This window comes from Anopheles stephensi, chromosome X (genome assembly GCF_013141755.1).
Source record: "Anopheles stephensi strain Indian chromosome X, UCI_ANSTEP_V1.0, whole genome shotgun sequence".
NCBI classification, from domain to species: domain Eukaryota; kingdom Metazoa; phylum Arthropoda; class Insecta; order Diptera; family Culicidae; genus Anopheles; species Anopheles stephensi.
Genome location: NC_050201.1, coordinates 4,320,744 through 4,341,605, shown reverse-complemented (window position 1 = coordinate 4,341,605; position 20,862 = coordinate 4,320,744). Strand labels below are relative to the sequence as shown.

General features: G+C 47.7%; 1 protein-coding gene and 1 long non-coding RNA gene across 5 annotated transcripts; one reads left to right on the top strand and one right to left on the bottom strand.

Annotated features, from left to right (window-relative positions):
- Positions 1-447: 447 nt before the first annotated feature.
- LOC118505378 lies at positions 448-20,344 on the bottom strand. Of its 4 annotated transcripts, none has more exons than XR_004905418.1 (3): positions 20,111-20,342; positions 5,706-15,984; positions 448-458 (listed from the first exon to the last, which is right to left on the bottom strand). It is a non-coding gene; the product is annotated as an uncharacterized LOC118505378 (long non-coding RNA). The 4 variants fall into 4 exon arrangements; XR_004905417.1 differs by lacking the exon at positions 448-458 and having other exon boundaries at positions 4,097-9,216; positions 9,360-15,984; positions 20,111-20,340; XR_004905415.1 differs by lacking the exon at positions 448-458 and having other exon boundaries at positions 4,121-15,984; positions 20,111-20,344.
- LOC118505363 lies at positions 709-1,868 on the top strand. Its single transcript, XM_036041060.1, has 3 exons — positions 709-1,068; positions 1,148-1,256; positions 1,342-1,868. The coding sequence occupies exons 1-3, from the start codon at positions 998-1,000 to the stop codon at positions 1,567-1,569; spliced, it is 408 nt and encodes a 135-aa protein (XP_035896953.1). The 5' UTR covers positions 709-997; the 3' UTR covers positions 1,570-1,868.
- Positions 20,345-20,862: the final 518 nt, after the last annotated feature.

The window sequence follows — 20,862 nt, the reverse complement described above, 5'->3', positions numbered from 1 at the left end:
TTTTCTACAGATTTCCGACCAGCAAAGCAATCCGCCTGCTAAGCATCCTCTACTCTAATACCCTGCTGCGTTGCGATGATCCGAAACCGACTAACCTCACCGTCGCGTCGATTCGTGCATTTTAAGTATCTCTCCTCCACACAAAGGAAGCGGCCGCTCTAATTATGCAACACACAATTGATGCTAAAATTACAATTAAAATAAAACATTTATTCCTCCCGCTGCAACGGATGTGAATGATTTCCGCTTGACCGCTGCGAACTGTCAATTTCGATTAGTTGCATCAACCAGCATGGACGCGGGATCGGTCCATTCTAGCGCGATGGCCACCACAGGGAAAAGATGCTAATGAGCGAGGACCCTACTGTAGACTGTAGCCGTCGCCATCTTGCTGCTTTCTAGGTGAATCCTCAACAACAAAAAAACCCGCCATCAATGTCTGGCTGGGTGTTCTCTTCCTCCCGGACACACGCGAGAAGATGTCCACGCGCGTCACAAGAATCGCTCGACCTCTAATGGGTGGTTCCGGGGACAGCTCTCCTGAATGATGTCCTTTACAGGAACAAGATGATGCTAATGAATGTTGGCCATTCGACGGAATCAACGAACAGCGGGGTGGGATGCTGATGAGGGCGAAGCGAGACGCTCGACAAGGACTCGCACACCGGCGGACGGCATCTTCGCCTGCCAGTATAAAAGGCTACGGGCAGATCCTTGAAGTCAGACAGACACATCCGGCGCACCGTACTGAGCAGTGCAGTATCCACTCCGCTTCCGGAGCAGCTGTTTTGTAATTATAAGTGTAGATAGGTAGATTTCGCTTTCAAACGCACCGGATGTGGTAGTGAGGCTGCTGGGGGCCGAATTCTAACCGTGTTTTTCACGTGTTTGTTGTGTGTGTGTGTCTCTCTCGCCTCTTCAATCGAGCCAGTTTCTTGTCGCTCGGTTTGCCTTACTGTGTTTGTGCTTGTGTGAGCAATAGTTTCCAAATTTCAAAATGTCCTCCGGAAGTGTGCTGCTGGTAACGGTCCTGCTGATGGGATATCTCTACTGGAGTTTAGCCCAACCGTTAGTAACTCGCTGCGCTGACCGTGCCCATCGGCTGCATACTCTAGTTTGGCCTCGTTTCTATCCCTCCAACCTACAGGACCAATCTAATAGAGATCCGCTGTAAGGTGATGGTGCCGAAAAAGGACCCAAGCGAGTGTGCTCACGGAGCGTTTATCAACACCTGCAGCAAGTTGGACTGCTGGCAGGTAAGCTATCCACCTCCGATCGCCCTCAGCCAGGCTGCTGATAACTAACTTCGGCCTCCATCCTCCTTATCATCCTCAAATTCAGGGTCCTGGTCAAGAGTGCGGTGAAAACGTCGCTGGTTACATCCGGTACGGTCAGTGTGCTCCCGGGCTGCGATGCTGCAACGGGCGGTGCAAGGGATGTCTCAACGGTAACTGCTTCCGGGAATCGTGCCACCCAACCCATGCCTTCCAGCTACGCTCCGACCCATACATGCCCGAACGCCACATGGACCCACTGTACCGGCTGTTCGACTACTACAACAACGAGTAATTGTTCTCAACGATCTCAAACCCCCAGCATCAGACTCCCACACCGCACCAATAACCCCCAGCGAAAGGAATAAGAGTAACTGCTTGTCAAAGTTAAACGAGTTGCAATGGTAGCCACTTCAAACGAGTGTTTGCTGACACACTCTCTTCACACGAGCTCACGCCTACTGTCGGAAACCAGTATTTGCCAGACCACAGGTGTACATTTGCTGCATTTCACCAACTAGCCCCAGTTGCTTTCGCTAAACTTAGTATAGAAATATAGCCTTCAATAAAGTAACATCTACACAGCCCAGTGAACAGTGGTCTCGTTGACAATTTTTTGTCGTTTATCTTGAGAAAAGTGTCCCACAGGGAGTTGACAACCACCTAGCAGTTGCAGGATCGGATCCTGAAGTTCAGGTCTTCACCAGAAGTGTGTGCGGATCAAACCCCTTCGAGACCCCTAACACTTCCAATCCAATGACTCGGCTCGGAGTCAGAGGCTAAGAAGAGATATTCTATGAGACCTCTTATGAAGAAATTCCCAAGTCCCCACCACCAGCTGACAAGAAGATACCCCCTGAAAAGCTCGAAGGACGAGCCGAAACCCCATGAGTCTAGTCTGAAGATAGAACCTTAGACATCGACAACAATCTTGCTGTAAGGATAAGCGCAAGGGTTCTATTGTAAGTGAATTTAGCAATTCGAAGCCTCTCTTAAGATAGCCTAGGCTCCATACTCAATACCGTCCACGATGTCTCTCCTAGAATCTGAACTTGTCCCATTCTACGGGACCTTAAACGCCTAGAATCTGTAGGCCGCTAGCGACGATACAACTTCTTCATACAAAATACATCTCGCGATGGAGCCTTGAGACGAGGACACAGGAAGATAGAACTTTTTATTCTGTTGCTCAGATCTTGTTCTGCAGGCTTGCTCCCCTTGCTACGGATTTCGACGGAAGCTTCCGGAAGCTGGGATTGTTGGAGGAAAACATGCTGTCGGAGTCGTTCGAAACTCACAGGGGTCTGAGGCAAGGGGATGGACTCTCCTGTCTACTGCTCAGTATAGCCTTGGAAGTTGTCATACGAGGCGCGTGGCTAGACAACGACATCCGTGGCACGATTCTCTATCGGTCTCTCCAGTTTCTTGGCTTCGCGGACGACATAGACATCGTTGGCAAGACGACAGCGAAGGTGTGTGAGGCGTACACCCGACTGAAACGTGAAGCAGCAAGAATTGGACTGATGAACAATGCGACGAAGACGAAATACTTGCTCTGATCGTGATAGAGCCCGAGTGGGAAGCAGCGTGTTGGTCGACGGCGACAACCTCGAGGTGGTAGAGGAGTTCTGCTATCCTGGGACTGTCGTTACTTCGGATAACGATGTCAGCAGCGAAATCTGGAGACACATTGTGCTGGGGAATCGTGCCTACTACGGCCTTCACCGTCGGCTGAGATCCAGAAGACTTCGAGACCGCACGAAATGTGAGATCTATCGCACGAAGACCGGCAGGATACGATGGCTGGGGCATGTTATGAGGATGCCGGACTCATGCCCCGCCAAGAAGGTATTCGTCAGCGACCCTCAGTTCGGCACGAGCCGTCGGGGAGCACAGCGAGTTCGTTTGCTGGATCAAGTGAAGGGAGACCTGTCGGAGATCGGATGCCTACACGGATGGAAAGCTGCAGCCAGGGATCGAGTTTCCTGGAAATCTAATGTTGACCGGGCCATGTCACGACGACGTGCTCGTTAAAAGAGTTAACTTCATAACCCCTTAAGAGTACTCGCAGTGATCGAAAGCTGTACTGAGAAGGTGGGACACTGGGCCCAAAACTGACCTATTTCTGTAAGCCTTGTTAGACAGTCAAGTCAAAACAGGGTAGAGGGCAAATCTCAGCCAATGACATCGGCCCCAGTGAAGTCTTTCTGAACAATCCACATAGATAGAGGAGTCGTGATAGACCCAAATTGAGTGACGTCGTTGATGGATCCGGGAAAAGGTTAGTCCTACATCCAGAAGAATCTACAAAGAGCGTATTCTAGTCCTTGTACCGGTAGTAGAGGCGACAGCGGATTCAAATCCTCTCAGGAGCGTTCCCCCGTAGTAAGGACTGACTACCAAACTACGTGGTATCATGAAGTCTAGTTAGCCAGAAATGGCAGGCATGACCTAAGAGTAAGAGGACGTTACCCCATAGAAGAAGAGACCTTGTACGTTGGCTAGGAGTTCTTGCCACTACTTTTGTTTGCTAACAAACACCAGAAAAAAGAACGTTCTAGTCCACGTTCACGTAGTAGCATTGGAGTTGGGGTTGAAGTCTTCTGACGTACATCGGATAGCGCGCCTTGTATACGATTCTACAACCTGAGACCTCTGAAGTTTCGGAGAGACAGAAGGAGATGATCTGCACTGCAGTTCCAAAATACCTCAAGATCATCCTGCAGATATCAGCCCCTGTTGCGCACACTCCTCACCAAAAAAGGCAGGGTTTTATGTCATCATGAAATTGAAACGAAATTTAAAGAAAAACACTTTTTTGATACTTTTTCCTATTTTTGCTTACGCGTAAACAAAAGCAAACATTTATTAACCATATTAACGTGTCGAGAAGCGCGATCGCTAATAGTAGTTGCAATATTATTATTTGTTTGTTTTTAGCCCGCCCTCGTCCCACATGTCCTTTAATTTAGTGTTTTCTTTATTTATGAGTGAGCGAATCCGGCTGTTCGCTTCCGCGCGGGTTTGTTTCTTTATCGGGTTGCTTTGCTTTATCGGGTATATAGTTTAAAGGGGTTTTTGTTTGTTTGTTTGTTTCTTTGAGTATTTTCTTTAGTTTCTCTCGCTTCTTTCATGGTTCATCAATGATATATTATCGCGCGCGTTCTCTGTGTGTTTTGTTCCCGCGGGTTGAAGTTGGAGTTGATATTTCGTATTTTCCTTTCCGTGATTTTCGCGCGCTCTGTTCGGCAGTTTCGAATTTTTGTTTCGTTCTATTCGGTTTTCCGTTTTCCCGGTACTAATCGCATCGTGGTTCAGGATGGTGTGATCGCTTTTTGGAGTGTAGAAGAAGGCGCCCGACAGACAATCAGGGAAGTCCGAAAAAGTTGCTCCACTAAGCTCCATATTAATACTACTTCAGGTAAAGATGAAAGATGGCGGAAGGATACGCTGGGGAGGTGGAATGGAAGGACGTCAAACCTCCGCCGCAACTTCACACACCTGGCAGAGCATCCCAACAACTAGACGGTGGCCGTATGTCGTCCCGCCCAGACTTACCAAGTGTGCGCCTACTCCCGTACCCAGATCATGGTGGGAAACCAACAACAAAAAAAGTGTACGAGGCAGCAGCGAATATAGTAAACGCGTGCGGCACGGGTACGTACGACTGGCTGATGTTGACACGTCGGTCGGTTTTTGTGGCCGTGCATGGTGGGCAGGGGCAGGTGCAGCAGCGGGAAGCGCGTCGTTGTCTTTTAGCGATCTTGATCGAGAGAGAGTCCGTACCGTCGAACCCTGCCCACCCCGGGTGGCCGCGTAAACCGTTTGTAACGGATGCTGGACAGCAGGATGCGCGCGCAGAGAAGGGAGAATAGGAGTCGCGTGTGTGTGTTGCGCGCGTGCGCGCGCGCGGTCACCGAACACTTACACATACACACACACACACACATGCACCAACCCGCAGAAAGAGGGCGGATGTGCGGATGTATGCGGTGTGGTAAAATAAGAAACAGTGAACTTAAAAGTAAAACAAAAACAGGTTTGATCCTTCACTGGTAGCGGGAGGGTGTGGACGATAATCTGGCGGACGGCAGACGACACTCCCGCGCGAAGTTCGCAAGTGCTCCGGATTATCCGAGATGTGAGAGAGATGGACGGTGAGGCGAGACGCTGCTTGTGAGTAGAGGGAGTAGGATTATACTACAACGATTCCAGGGACTCATCCCATCGGCGACAGCAAATGCAAAGCAAAACAAAATGGCTTCCCGTACAGAATTCTTCCCCGATCGACACAATCCGATGCGGCCGTCACACAGGACCGCAGACGTGCAGTGCAGTTGCGGAAGGCTGCGGGGGACGTTGTAAAGGTATACGCCCGCCGGTAAAACCTCCTGGCAAACTACCGACACCGGGAACAGTCGCCGGCCGTACCGATCGCCTTTAAATGCACGTGGCCAAAAAAAAAGAAGATGAAACCGAAAGTTGTAGTTTGTTTTTTTTGGTTTGGCTGGCTCGTTCTTAACAACTACGACGGATAGAGAGGAAGGTGGTAAACGACGTTGATGGCGGTTTTTTTGACGGACGGCAGCAGCAGCAGCTTATGATTACGATATGTACGCAGGATTTATAGGATTAGAGAGAGCTTAAAGATAGAGTGAGTAAAAGAGTGGTCCATGTATGGCGCGTGTTTTTCGTATCCTGTGCGTAATATGGTCAATATATCACACCAGCAAAGAAAAAATGGCGTCCGCGAATCCGCAGTGCGGATTCCATCACATTTGGAGCAGGAGGTAATAGAGAGAGTTAAGTTTGTTTTTGTTGGTTTTGTTTTTTTTTTTTGCTGTTTTGTTTTAGAGTATTAACACTTAAGGATCCTGGAACCGGGTTAGGAACTGCGGGATGGCGCGGGTGCAACAGGGTGTTGGTGGATGGAGTTGCGGGGAGACCGCCCCTGCAGACACACACACACGTCGACCACCCACACACCTCCCGATGGGGTCCTGATCCGTCTCCTCGGTGTTTCAGAGGGTGATCCTTCGCTTCCCACAGACATCACTGCGCGACGGTAGGATCTCAGACGCGACCGAGCCCCGGCGCGCCGGTAGTGCCACCATCTTGCGACGCGCGCAAAACAACCGCCATCGGAATTGTGCATCGATCAGAAGAATCCCGTGTGGTGCATTCGAGTCCCGGGATGAACGCGAGAGGGAGAATAAAGGGAGATGCCTACCACAACTGCCTGCCCAGTCACATCCCGTCCCGAACACGTCGCTACCGTTCTGCCGTGGTGCCGTGACCAGGAAGACCGGTAGTAGGGGTCTATATGCTCGTGTGTTGAGTGTGTGTGTTGTGCAGATGCTGCCCCTCGATCGAAAGCGCCGTACACCAACAGCCGGAGCGCTTGCACCGAATCAGCAGCGGGACTCAAATCTCGGACTCTTTATGGTTTTGTTGGTAAAATAAAGATTGGTTGTGTCACGGTGACACACACCGGCGGCGTATCGTTATAACCGGGGGGGCCGTTGTTCGTTGTGAGCGTTAGGTGCAGGTCTTTTCTTTTTTTTTTTGTTGGTTACTGATCAGACTAATCGTAGAGTGTGTGTTGTGGTGGCCTCTCCCCGCTCCAATATAGACTCTACTCGGAAACACACTAAGATCCTGCTCCTGTCAACGCTCTCGTTTGTTGATTGTGGATGGGAGGGGGGGAGGGGGGAGGCGGATGGTGGTTTTCGTTTTTGGCGTAACTGTTCTCTGCTCGGTCGTCGTGATGGTATATTCATTATTGCTCGTTCTCGCTATACTAGGCACACTGTATAGATCCGACTGAGGGCGGCATGACTGTGCAAAGGTGTTCAGACCACGGCAGCTGATCACGTCCGCGGACAATACTCACGGTGTGCATCCGAACATGGGGGGAAGGGGGCAAGCCTGTGGAGGTGAATCACAACACACGCCAAGCACATGTCACAAGCGGCACGTCCACCGAGCAACCCCCATCCCCCTTGTTGCGTATCTCGGCCACACACGGTGAGGTCACGCGAGCACGGATAGCCAGCCGGCACCACACAACCACGCGGCGCAAGCGAACGCCCTGTCTCTCACGTTGCCACGCTTGGGGTAGGCGGCAGGCATATGACAGACGGGATCTATTCGTAAATTCTTAGTCTATATGAAGCTATATACTCGTACCGCTACTACTGCGCATAGGAGCGTTTCACGTCACCGGAGATTCCGAGGTGCAATGGATGAACGCTACGGGTCGGCTCTGAGGCAGGGACAGTGCCCACACAACACACTACTACACCCACACGGCTTTTTTTACTCTGCATCCAGACGGTGATGACAGCCGGGCAGCTGTCAGGAAATAGTGCGCTATTACCCTAGGAGTCAATCACCACACCACACAAAAGCGTAATCCACTAACACACACACACACATACACAGCAAAACACCAGAACACCTGCAAAAGACGCACTCTGCTGAGGTAACCGTCGACCGTCGAACGCGGCCATCTTCTCCATTACGCACCAAACACGCACCCAACCGGGGGTGTACAGCTGCATTGCCAAAGCGGACTTGCTAGGTAGCTATGTGTATGTGTTGTTGTTTCCGTTGCACAGAACGTTGCTTTGAGCAGAGAGAGAGAGAGAGCTTGACACACTGAGCACACGATACTACTGTCTATGATGCGGATGACCCGATGGTGATGGTGTTGTACTTATGGTATGAAGTAATAGCGGAAAGCTGTATTTACTGAAGCGTATCCTTTAGCACAAACATACACACGCACACAGTCACACATCACACGCACATTGCACAACCTTTGGGGTGTGTGGTGTTGCAGCACCAACCGCACGCTTGGTGATGGCTGAAATACTTGAGAGAGAAAGAAAGTAAACGCTACTTCCGGTCGGTGTGTCTGGCGGTGCGTTCCAGGTAACTACTACAGCTGTTCGGCCCGGATCGACACGGCAACCATTGCGAGGTAGGAGTGCAACTGCCACTTCGAATGGTTACGCGTCCCCAATCCGGACTCGCACGCAGATAGTGCCTCAGATAACAGACCGCAGACACAGACCTCCTAGGATGGGGAGAGGGAAGTAGTAGTAGCAAAACAGTTGAAAAGGAGTAGTGGAGTATGGAGGTTTCACAAAACGAAAAGACAAAGGTAAGCGGTGGTGTTATCACGGGAGGATAGACACACCGCCGTACACCTGGTGTGTCACATGCAGGTGGTGGAGTACGGAGACGATGGATCGTGTTCCACGGCGGTAGGGGATGTGTAGAGTGTGTGGTTAGAAGGGAGGTTCTAGCTTGTCGGTATGAAGTTGGTGTGTTACGCTCTGGTGGGTCTTGTGGATCTTGTGGAGATGTTATACGCGAAAGAGGAGAGTTTGAGGAACTTGCCTACTTCTTTAACAGGAGATATCGACTCGTGGAGCAACTTATCTGACGTCTGCGAGCCTCTCTATACACACCAACAAAAATCACGATTGTTCCTGCTCGCGTATTAGTAGCACATGTTTTCTTCTCTTGGGTTTTTTACCGACCGTGGTATTCCTCTCCGTACATCCTTTTTCGTTCGATAGATTTAAAGGAGTGATCCTTGATCCGACTCTCTAGTGTTCGCCACCAGATATATTCGCGTCTTGCTAGGGAAGTTTTCACGCAACTCACTGCTTACTGATCTATCTCGAGCTTTAGGATCTCCAGTTTTAGGAAGGAGAGTAGTCAATGGACGCGATTTACCGGGGGGGAAAGGGTAGAGAGGTTTGTGGGGGAGTGTGGGTCCCCGTGAGCGGGGTTGCTCTTCTTGTGTCCGCGAAACGTGTTCTATACACATCTTCGATCTCTGTCTGTCTAGTTTGCTCTGTCCGCAGGCTCTAAGTTAACATTAGCCATTATCGTAAATATACTACGCACATACTACGCGCGGCCGATACTAAAATCGAAAAAAAACAGAATTGATAGAGGGGAGAAGGTGGTGTAAGCATTGCGCTCTAAAGGCATATGGATGGATATATATATATAGGGTGGTATAAGTGATGTTGTCTGTAGCTAGACAAACGTACTCACAAACGTTACCTGAGCTTCTTCTGGCACCTGAGCTGGTGGGCCCATGTAGGTATAGCCAGTTCTCTGTTCCTGTGTCTCTTGTGTTGTACCCAATCCTCGGTTCGTCTTCGTTTTTTTTTTTACTGTCGTCACAGCTATGGCCTCACCACACACACACACATCAGTAGTGTGGGGCTGGTTTGAGGTATTACACGTAAGAAGGGTTACAGGCACTAGGTAGGTAGACCGGTCTCTCATTCACCCTCGCGTGGCAAGATCTTTCATCACTTCCTTCGCTTTCGGTTTAGGGCTGTGACCCTGCACAGTCTTATGTATAGACGAGAGGCTTATTGCATGTCGTCTGCACGTATAAAGCACCTTGGTCCGTGCTCCAGTAACTGCCGAGATCAAGGTTCACCATGGCTCCAAGCGCCAACACGGAATATCTGGTAGACCTGTGTATGTTGATAGGTTTGTGGCTCTTGATTGGAGCGTATCGGATGTAAAAAACAAAATTCGAGGCACCGGTGCAACAACAAGAGAGAGAGAGAGAGAAAAAAAAAACACGAAAAACACAGTATGATGGACGAAAATGGCTACCGCATATTGCGCGATGGTGGTGTGTGTACTTGGCAGGTAGCGCATATATAGCACATGTCGAGACAAAATGTTCCACGCTAGAGTTCGCCAGCCAGTTCATTCTCTTGTTTTCGACAAAGGAAGCAATCCACTGCTCAAGTGTACAACAACGACAAAAAAGTTCTATAATACGATCACAGTACACTCTTCTACTAGAATTCCAATCGCTACACGTTTTGCGGGCAAACAAAAAAGAACGATTTCGTTTAAAAATGGAAATATGCATTTTTTATTAAAGTCTTTTGGTGTGTTTTTTTTTTTTGGTTTTCAACTGTTTTCACTGTATCCTCCCCACTTTACATACACCCCCGGGTGTGGTAACTTGTACCGTCCACACGTCCGAGTCCGGACATCCCCTTTGGTGGAGAAGTCCGGGGTGGGAACGGAATGGGAGGATATGGTAGCAACAACAACAACAACAACAAAACAATCTTCACAAGAGAGGAAGCACAGAACATAGGAAACTTCTGAAACAAAACACTGCACTGGGGAGAGCGTTTTCTTTAACTGTGTAGCCATTTTTTTTTCGTTTTGCTTTTGTAGTGTCCTGGTTACAATCCAACACTAGGCTCACGCAAGGTGCGCCATCTTGCCTCGCACATCCCTCTGTCGTGTGAGGGAGAGATGTGTGTGTGTGTGTGTGTGGAGGGGGAATACATCCAAAGCGATTTGCAATTTCACTTGCTTCAACATCATCAGTATCTTGTACGGTCCTCTCCTAAGAGTGCTATGAGCGATTTTGGGCATCAAGTAGTTACACTGACACTTGGTTGTGCCTTGACTAACTCCAAACGAGTTGCTTCAACAATATGCTGCTAGCAGTATGAGATTCTTCTCTCTGTTTCTTACTAATTCACTGTTTTTTTTTCTTAGGCCCACCCACATTCCCACAAAGTCCTGCCGTAGTTTTCTTCTATACTTTGCTTGTTTGTTCTTCGAGTGAAATAGCTAAAGATGATCAAAGGTTCAGGCAGTTGTAATGCTTGTTTCAAAAATATTTCGATCCGAGTTACGATTACGCTGCTCTCGTTTTAGTGTTGGTGTTCGCAGCCATTCTGTTTCAATTCTTCCACAAACGATTAACCGGCAAAGTGTCTTCAAATGCGGTTTTGTAGTGCGTACTTTTCCGAAACCATTTTCTTCTACTAGCGGTTGTCGTTTACGTTTGGCGGGTACGTAAGCGTGGCGCGTTCTTCGCTAACAAAAGTACAGTTTGCGCAGTAAGGGGGGTTAAAGCAAGCCCCAACAACCAAAATCAACGTCTTCCTAGATATCTCTCACGTACTTTTCCTTTCTTTGGATGGATTCGTATGATTGCTCTTGTTCATTAAAAAGTAGCAGCAAACTACTCCTGGTAGCGTAGTGTGTCCTGATTAGACTCGCGTTTTCTCGCCGTTCGTACGCAAACTACTTCTTGCGCTTAAGAAGGTCCTTTATAACATCTGCTCGTTTCGCCAGAATTGGTAACAACAGGCAACAAGGTATTGAGGATGAGTTTATAGTAGACTATGCTAGTTCGTATTCTTTGGCGCCGAATATTTGTTGACTAGTAGATGGTGATGTCGATGTTTCGATATTACAAAAGGACGGGTAGAGGATCGTACATTCTTCGTATCTTCAGATATCTCGAGTAGTAGCAGTAGTATAATTAGTATGCATCTTTGATGTAACATTGCAGGGGTTTGTGACAATTCGCCGCTTTCATCAGTTCGCGGTCCGCGCTTAGAAACGTAATGATTCTTCAAAAGCTTTACATCTAACCGCAAACTAGCACAGGCTTACTTTGGCTAATCAGAAATGTCACATTCAAATCATTTCTGGCCATTCGGCGCACTGATGCGCCAAAGCATTCGTCCCCCCAAAACAAGGGTAATCCACATCTCAGTGGCTGTAAAACATCTCGCCGATCATCGCCCGAAAACTCCGCCTGGAAAACGTCGTTGGGTGTTTGCTCTCTTCTCGCATGGCCACCTGCTCTGACACCGTCCGTGTACAGGAGGTTCTTCTCGCTTGCCGAGCAAAACCATCTCCTCCAGCACCGCCCGCCGCCTCACCTCCACCAGGAACCCGCCTTCCCGCTGCCCAAAATCCGGAACCAAAACCCAAACCATCGATGAGAGCCCATCTTCTCGCGACTATCAGCATCCTCTTCACGCTTGCTAGGGCTTTTCCGAGCGAAACTTCCTTCCAAAGCAATCCGACCAAAGCGTCGGGACGACGACGCCACACAACCGAAACGCACCAACACATCACAGGGTGGGGAAAAGAAAACCTTTACTCAGGGGGTAGTAGACCGTTTCCACATGACGAACACGCTGATTCAATGTACGCCATTCTGCGAACCAACGTCCGAGTCGGGGTATCCAATTGTGCTCCGAATCCAGTATGGGAGCCGATCTTATGAAACTCTTTTCAGCGAAACAGGTGAAGAAGAGTGACATTTATCAGGACTCGTCTGACAGCAGCCTTGCCGTGAGACTTCCGTGTGTCTCCGCGTATCAGCCGAGACGGTTACATCAGTGGGAACCTCTCTGTTGCCTTTGCTGATTTTCCCCGTTGTGGTTCATGAGATCGATTGGCCGCCAGATTGTGTAAAACAATCCATGTTCCATCAAGAAGCAACGGCGGCACGCAGACTACAGGGTTACTGTAACGAGCTTCTCTAGCATAAGCTCGGAAGGAAATGAATAGCCATGTTGATTCTAAGAGTGGATGAGCCAGCCATCAGCAACATCACACGTTAGGTACGCCTAAGCGTAGGTTAAGCTGCTCTGGGTCGAAGTCTGGTGTGATTCATCAGTAGCGACCGGTTTCTTCATTCAGACCACTTCAGATTTCCAGGTACGCATGCCATATGCATTAGTCAGGGGTACGGCCGTCAACTAGTAGAAGACTCGCCTAACAATGGATTGAACATCGATGAGTTGTCATGGAAGTTGCAGATGAATATTTGTGCATAGCAACGATTCTTGCTGAATGACTGCTGTTCTCAGAATTTTCTGGCGGTGAAGCAAACATCCCCGTGCGCGCACTGAAGCAGATACGGTGTGTAGATAACCCATTCGTCATGTTTGATGTAGTGAAATGCCTATCTCTCTCTCTATTGTATCAGGATGGATTACTAACTGCGACGTGTAACAGGTCTTCGTGGAACAACTTTCTTGAAGCACTAGTTCGGCGAAGAAACCTCTGATCAGGGAAGGGCTATGAAGCGTCGTTTGTTCAAGTGTAGCATTTGTGTTTCTGCAACTGTGTTCGGCAAGTGTGCGCTGGTTGGTATCAACCAAATCAGCAGGCCCGTTTTATCGCAAACGTTTTGCTAAAAATTGTAACTTCTCCGTAGATAATGCAGTCGACTTCACAAGATGTTTCGTTCGATAGATTGGTGGTCAATAATCGTCGCTCATCAAATCTTCATCTTCATCTTCAATCTCGTTGTCCGGGAAATCTCAGCTCGTGCAGGGGGGTTAAACGCAAAGGTGCGTCGAATCATGCATTGTCCATCTTCTGGCCAAGATTCTCAGAAATGTCACATAAAAATCACTTCTGATTATTCGGGATACGTTGTTGCATTAGCAAATTCGCCCCCAAAAAAAAGGTTGATCTACATCACCGATCTTTAAACCATGATTGAAAACGTAAAACATCTCGCCGATCATCTCCCGAAAACTCCGCCTGGAAAACGTCGTTGGGTGTTTGCTCTCTTCTCGCATGGCCACCTGCTCCGACACCGTCCGTGTACAGGAGGTTCTTCTCGCTTGCCGAGCAAAACCATCTCCTCCAGCACCGCCCGCCGCCTCGCCTCCACCAGGAACCCGCCTTCCCGCTGCCCAAAATCCGGAACCAAAACCCAAACCATCGATGAGAGCCCATCTTCTCGCGACTATCAGCATCCTCTTCACGCTTGCTTGGGCTTTTCCGAGCGAACCTTCCTTCAAAATCCTCCGCCAACCATCAACACTGACCGTAAAACAGGGTAGGGAAGCTAGACACATAACCGACACGCACTCATTGTGCCGCGGACATCATCAGGTGAAGACCGATCGCAGGGAAGAGGTGAGCAGATATGAAAGATGTGTGCGTACCGTCGTCTTCCTTACACGACGAGGGGATGAAATTCGCGATAATTCGCTCCATTATTGCGCTCCGTCGTCCACAGTTTGTAAAAATCCTATCTCCGGAGCGTTCCTCCGGTATCGAGGATTGACTGACTGATCGGGGCCGGCCTCCGGGATATCAAGTCAAAGAAGCCAGCAAATGACGGGCCAACGCCTCTCGAAGTTGTAGTGCCAAAGAAAAGGCAGCAGATCCGTCGATTCCCCCAAAAACAGGTAGAGTGAGATAAAGCAGACAGCAGCAGCAAGCTGCAACCAGTGTGTTGATTTAACGATTGCCGCCATGGTTGCTCACGTGCTCAAAAATGGTCGTCGACTAACGACAGACGCAATTCCGTTGCGTCCGGTCGATTGCCTGTATTTCCTGACATCAGTACATCACGCGCATTCTGGACGCAATCACGATGACGTAATGCATCGTAAAAATCGTTGCACAGCGTGCGTCAGCTCTGGTGGCACACAGTTCCGTTCCATTCGATCGTCGGTACGCCTAAGCGCTTGCGCCAGAAGTGTGGTCCATGTCGGTGCATTCCTTTCAGGCAGAAGACATTCAGCGCGCTGCTTAGCCGCACACGTGTGACTGAGTAACAAATCCCTTCTTCTCGACGAAGCAGTATCATTCTAGAGGGGTCGGCCGCACCACGATCCCGGTTCGAGTCCCACACGTCCTCCTTCCCAACTGCGCGCGAGCAATCGAAGCGGCCAGGGTAGTCGGGCTAACCACGGGATGCCGTACGCACGAATCCAAAAACACGACCGCTGCCGCAGTTTCCGCCTCTGGTCGGTACAAAAATCTCGTCCTCACAGGCAGAGATGTGCACGCCGACGGACGCCCTTCAAGTCTAGCCGAGAAACTCATACGTGTATGCCCCTGACGCACACACAGCCCAACAATACCATTTCGACGACCGCATCTATAAAAAGGTAGCTAAACGCTTATCGTGCATTAAGCGAGTCATGTGACTCGTATATGATTTCACAAAACTACTTCTGAGTCGTTTACAGAAAAACGACACTATAAAAAAATAATAATCCTTCACTCGGTGAGATGTGAGAAACGAAGGTGAAGAAAAAAGGGTTACGTATTTCGGGGTTTTTTTTCTTGCTTGCACACGTAGGCGCGCAGCTAATGTGGATGCGAAAATGCGATCACACATAATCATATTTCAAACACTCCTAAGTTGGAGAGTGAAAATACGTGTCTTTCTTCGTACAAAGTAGGTGACTCACTTCTCACCGAGCATTGCCAAAACTCACACTTGGAGATTGAGTAGTGATACTTAGGGTGCGTTGAATAGGAGGCGTCATATCTACGAAGGTCAGGGTGGTGGGGGCCCAAGTGAAAGTTCGCCTCCAGTTGGGAATGTTCCGCGTAATGCTTTACAAGCGCGCAGCTGCCCTCCACACAACCACAACAGAGTCTAGCAGCTAGAGTGTGGTGCCATATACAGAGTTGCAGTGCTGGGCCGGTTCACGGTCACACAGGGAAGGGGGCGGACACAGTAGAGAAGGAGTAGGTTTGGCTGTCAAAGAAAGCAAAAATCCCTTTTGCCACGAACAAACATGTGCGTAATTAATAATCCCCATGGTATACCCGCCTTGCAAACAACTTGGCAGATGGTGATGGTGTGTTTTTTCCCATCTCATCGCGCTCCTCGCCTCCCATGTCGTTTGTCGCCAATTTGTACGCCCCATTATGGTAAAGTTCTCCGGTAAAGCTCTCGCTCTCTTGACTCGCTGTCAGGTCGAGAAGGATGTGCATCGTTGGCAACCCGGCAAATTAGTATATGTGTATCCGAAAAGCCGTCTAGAAATGCAATTGTCTCAGGTCCCGTAAAGATTTCTACCGTGGAAGAGCAGAGTTAGGATGCAGAAAAGATGCATAGCTGTCTCAACTGGTGCTGTAAGTAGAAATGAAAAAAAAATACACACTGATGAATAAAAAACGGTTACAAGTTCGATAAAAAAAGCGTGATTCCCTCGATACTATTATATGAACTCCAAAATTCTATGTACGTTATATTAAGATTTAATTTTTCACAGTTACTTGAACGAATCAATGATTCCCATTTAAACGAAAAGCACAATTTCACAGCACTAAAATCACTCTAGAGGAGCCTCTTGGCTCGTTTGCTTTCCCAGCTGCGTATGCAACACAAACTCTAAAAATAAAATCCGCCTACTTTCACTTTATGCCGTCACGATCTCGCAGTTGCTACAGTCAAGAGACCCCCTATCCAGCCCTGTTGTGGTAGGCGGCTTACCAACATAGGCAAGCTTCCTTCACTCCCCGTTGGTCAGTCTGGGGGGGGGAGGGCACTGGAGCTAAATCTGCACTCCAGTGGTGGGGAGTCTTAAGGTAAGGTTATTGGCCCTGGACCAATCCAAACGTCAGTAGGAACATTGTGCAGTAGAAAAAAAAAACTCAGTTTTGCTACCACAAAACTGTAATGAAGCCAGTCAGTCAACCAGCACTATATTTAGACCGAAAAGCTAATGGTAGTAGGAGTTCCTAACAATAAGGCCTACTTTATGATTGAAAAAAAAAACCCTTTAACGTGGAGTTTCACTCGTTTTACTAATTTTATAGGAAAAACTCGCTATGCGGGAGGTAGGTTCCTTTCTATATTTGTTATATGATAGCAGTGAGACTCCCCAGCAGTGAGACGATTGGGTTTGATCGTTTGACAGAGAGCACAACATTGCATAGTTGCGCAGCAGTAATTCCAAAATTTAGATTCCCGACCCCCTCTTACTACTTCACACATTCACAGTGCGTAAGGCATGTACGGAAAAAGAGGTAGGGGATGAAGAGGGGGACAGAGGTAGTAGAGGTGGGGAGATGTCTATCGCTGCAATGACGCAATATCGCAGAACAACAATCGTCATTACGCCACCACGACGATGCGCACAATAAGCATCTGTGGCTCAGAGGAGGAATTGACACATGAGGGCGTCTCTCGATATTATTACATGAGGTGCTTTGGATGGTACGATAGTGTATAGTGACTCTAAGTCTTCCTCATTTGAGGCTCTACAACCCCAGGTAGGTTTTGGCCTGACATCACTGGCTTTCTGTGACTTCATTATAGCCGTAGCTGAATAGTTCGTTCGTGCTCCATATGGGGAGACGATTCATACGAGATTCGATACTGGATCCCGTCGTTTGGAGGCCACCAAACCACCCCTGCTGAGAGAGTGACTCTGAGTCACTCAACTTCATTCGGGTGCATTCCAATACGTTGATTCATCAACAAGCATGGAATATTTAGGACATTTCTCTTGATCCTAACAAATCTACTACTGCGCTTAGTAACCATGGGTGCCTCTCTAGACATTAAGCTTATCCTTTTTCATTTTCTAACCTACGTACAACTTAATAAAAAAAAGACTGTGAAAGACTACTTTAAATTGATGTCATATTTCCCTTTTCAACCTCGCTCGTTTTGAACCTCTAGAGACGAGCGGTACGACCGCATATGGAAATCAATCACCGATTCCTTCTAGATGGTGCGCGATGGAACCGTGAACGTACGAGAACCACCTCCATCCGCCATGCCCCACCGGATTGGATTTATGACGGGGGTTTAAAGGGTGTGGGAGACTGTGGAAAACCACGTTGGTCTCTCTTTCAGTCTATTTTAAGCCAGTCGCACAACACAACTGAATTTAAAAAAATAAAATCGACGTCGATAAGCAACCGCTGGCAATGTGATTTGGTAAAGCAAACACAACTTGATAAACAAGACAACAGATTTAACCTGCAGTCTCGTATAGTTGTGTCTCTTTCTAACCTTAAATACCTAATACGAGGTTGGCAATATGCCATGTCTCGTTCTATCGTTCGGTCTGTCTCGCTCTCTCTCGCTATAGCTTTCTAATATGGCGCAGAGTCTATTGTTTCCTGCTTGAAGGTAGCAACAGGCTCAATGAGGGCATGCTTCGGTCTCGTGGATGACCTTATTCCTTCACAACCCAGTAGGTTTCCCTAGGCCTTCAAAGAATGTGAACTGTTCGTCATTTACACCACAGTCATACAAAAGGAAAAAAAAAACGCAAACACACCTAACGACGTCATTCGCTATTGCGTCTTTGTTATAACCTGTTTTCTATCCTGGCCCATACTACCTCCTTAATGCCTTATGGTTAGGAATGCTAGACAATTTTTTTTTGTGTCCTAGAGTAAAGATTAGCTGAATATCCTTTATACCACACACACACACACACACACACCTGATTTTCCTTGCATCGTGTATGCGGTTGGCTACACTTTAATGAAAAAGTAAAACCACACTAATTCGTAATGCACACACACACACGCGCGCACACTTATTCACGATTGGTCACGTACACACACAACGCCACTACAGCGTTCAAGGGAGGCAAGATAAAGTCAGCACCAGTCTCGTCGACGGTTTGCACCTTTCTGAACGGTTCCGTTCGTCGACTGCCACAGGCAAACCTCGAAACCTCTACTACGTCTCCGTTCAACGGTGTGCGTGGGACAGTAGAGCTTTGTACGCGCAGCATGATGTACTGCACACAGTGCAACGGGTCCAATGTAACTGTGTGCGACGCGTGTATATAGCATAGATGCAGCTCTCCAACTGCACCAACAAAAACCCTTGCCCGTAGCATTTTTCGCCATTATTTCACGCCATTGTGTATGTGAATGCTAAACGCAATTTTACTTGGGATAAATTAGATTTTCTACTGTAACTGTACCAGTTTTCGGCACGTCAGTGCAGCTGACCAAAAATAAAAATATTAACCTTATAATTTTGATTGAAGATGATATTATTTTGGTTGTAAAACTATCAAAGAATGTTTCAGCATTCATGATTTGTTGATTAAACCCAGTTTTGTAAAAGTATTTGTAACAATGCAAACATTGGTTTTGCTCCTACTTTGGGCAGAATGCTCCTATTTTGGGCAGGCTGTGTTCCTATTTTCGGCATCACGAATAGACGATTTGAAACACTCGAAAAGGTGTAATTAGTTAAAGCAAAATGTTTTAAACAATGTTTTACTCTTACTTTGCTTCAATTCTTGATAGAAAGTAGTTAAATAATTAATTTTATGTTGCCCATTTTGGATATCAAACTGTCAGATTTTGTCGTCTCTCGAAAATCTGCTCTGAAATTGCACTGGATTGGGCTGTCAAAAATCAACATTGACCATGTGTACCTATATTCGCCAGCCTTTAAAGTGAAAAAATAATCATTTATTGGATTTTTAAATTCCCAATGAGCTTTGAATAAATTTTAAACTAATTTTATTGCTCAGAAAAATCGAAACCTTAATTTTTTAATCTCTAGTTTGCTAAATCTCAGAACTGCCGAACTATCGGCACAAAGCAAATCGGACGAGTTGTTTTGAGCTCGGCACAAATATTTCGATATTTCGGTAAATATCGATCTTAATGCGTCAAAACTTCGTATTTAAAGAATAAACAATGGTGTATTCCTTTAAAAGAATTTGAAAAATCATCAGCAGTTACCCTATATAAAATTATTAACCCACAGTGAGTTGCTCGATACGTCACACACAACCCGTCCGGACGGGGTTGATTGCAACACACAACACAACAAGGCCATGTGGAAACTGGTGTGCTGGTATAGGTTTATCAGCTGGCCTTCACCAATAACCGCAGAGATGGCGACTGCCATAAAACACGCAGGCACGTACACACACATCCATTCCGAACTCGGAAGCGACTCGAATGGACGTGCTTGTTCGAGGAGGTATTTTTGTCTGGATGAATCGTGTTTCGCCAACTTTGGAAGACGATATGCGCTCTATCGAAACATAATTTATCAAGGTACTTTTATCTTTCTTGGGTATTGCGTCTTTAGTTGCGACCACATCCTTACAACGCCATTCCCTGGCAAGTGGAGCGAGCGCGAGAGAGGGAAGGGTTTGATTGTAAGAAGATGGAAAAGGTCATCGAAAGAAGCCCTCTAGTTTTTCCCCATTGACTCATCGCCTAGATGCTACTAGAAAAACAGCAATTTTCCGATTACATACCTGGTTTTCCATGCATCGTGGTAAGCACTTTCTGCACGTTATGAAAGGGAACAATAGTAACCCTCACTACGCACAAACACACACACTCACACTCGTACACACACACACACAGCACAACGGGGGCTAGCGGGAGTGGTAGAGTCTCGAGCCACACGAAGGGTTCGGGGCGAAGCGGAAAAACAACACCAGTCTCGTCGACGGCTAGCACCTTTCTGCGAGCCAACGTCACACGGTACGACGTCTTCAACGGGCCTTTATGCGGTGCATCTGTGTATGTGTGTGCAGGTTACAGCTGCGATGTAGGCGCGCACACCAATCGCAACGCAACGGTTGGCGCATGTATGGGTGAATGTTGATGAACGTGGCACAACACACCAGCGCAAAATTTTCCGTTCGATTTCGTTCCAAAGCAACCCTGGACACTTGCCATAAACAATGCGCATTAGGGTACACGAAAGTTCGATAAGATGTTTGGAAAAATATTTTCATTCTGTACGGGTTTTTCCTTTTTTTTGCGCGTGGTTGATCCCCAGAAACAGCAACTGCTGCTGCTAACAACAAGCGCACGTAGTTGAGCAGTGTTTGCTTTGGTACAGCAATTAGAGATGTTTACCTTATACACGCACCTGTGGCTACTGCTGCACAAAGCACGGTTCGGGAGCTGATCTAATTTGCACTTAAAAAAAGCTACTCCTGATTTGATTCACAATTCAGAAGTAGTGCTCAACCTTGGGTTGGGTTTTACCTTGGGA

Excerpts from the sequence above, each read along its gene's own strand:
- LOC118505363 (XM_036041060.1), top strand. The coding sequence starts at position 998 with ATGTCCTCCGGAAGTGTGCTGCTGGTAACGGTCCTGCTGATGGGATAT. Across the intron at positions 1,069-1,147 it reads TACTGGAGTTTAGCCCAACC|GACCAATCTAATAGAGATCC; the intron begins GTTAGTAACTCG and ends TCCAACCTACAG. Across the intron at positions 1,257-1,341 it reads GCAAGTTGGACTGCTGGCAG|GGTCCTGGTCAAGAGTGCGG; the intron begins GTAAGCTATCCA and ends CCTCAAATTCAG.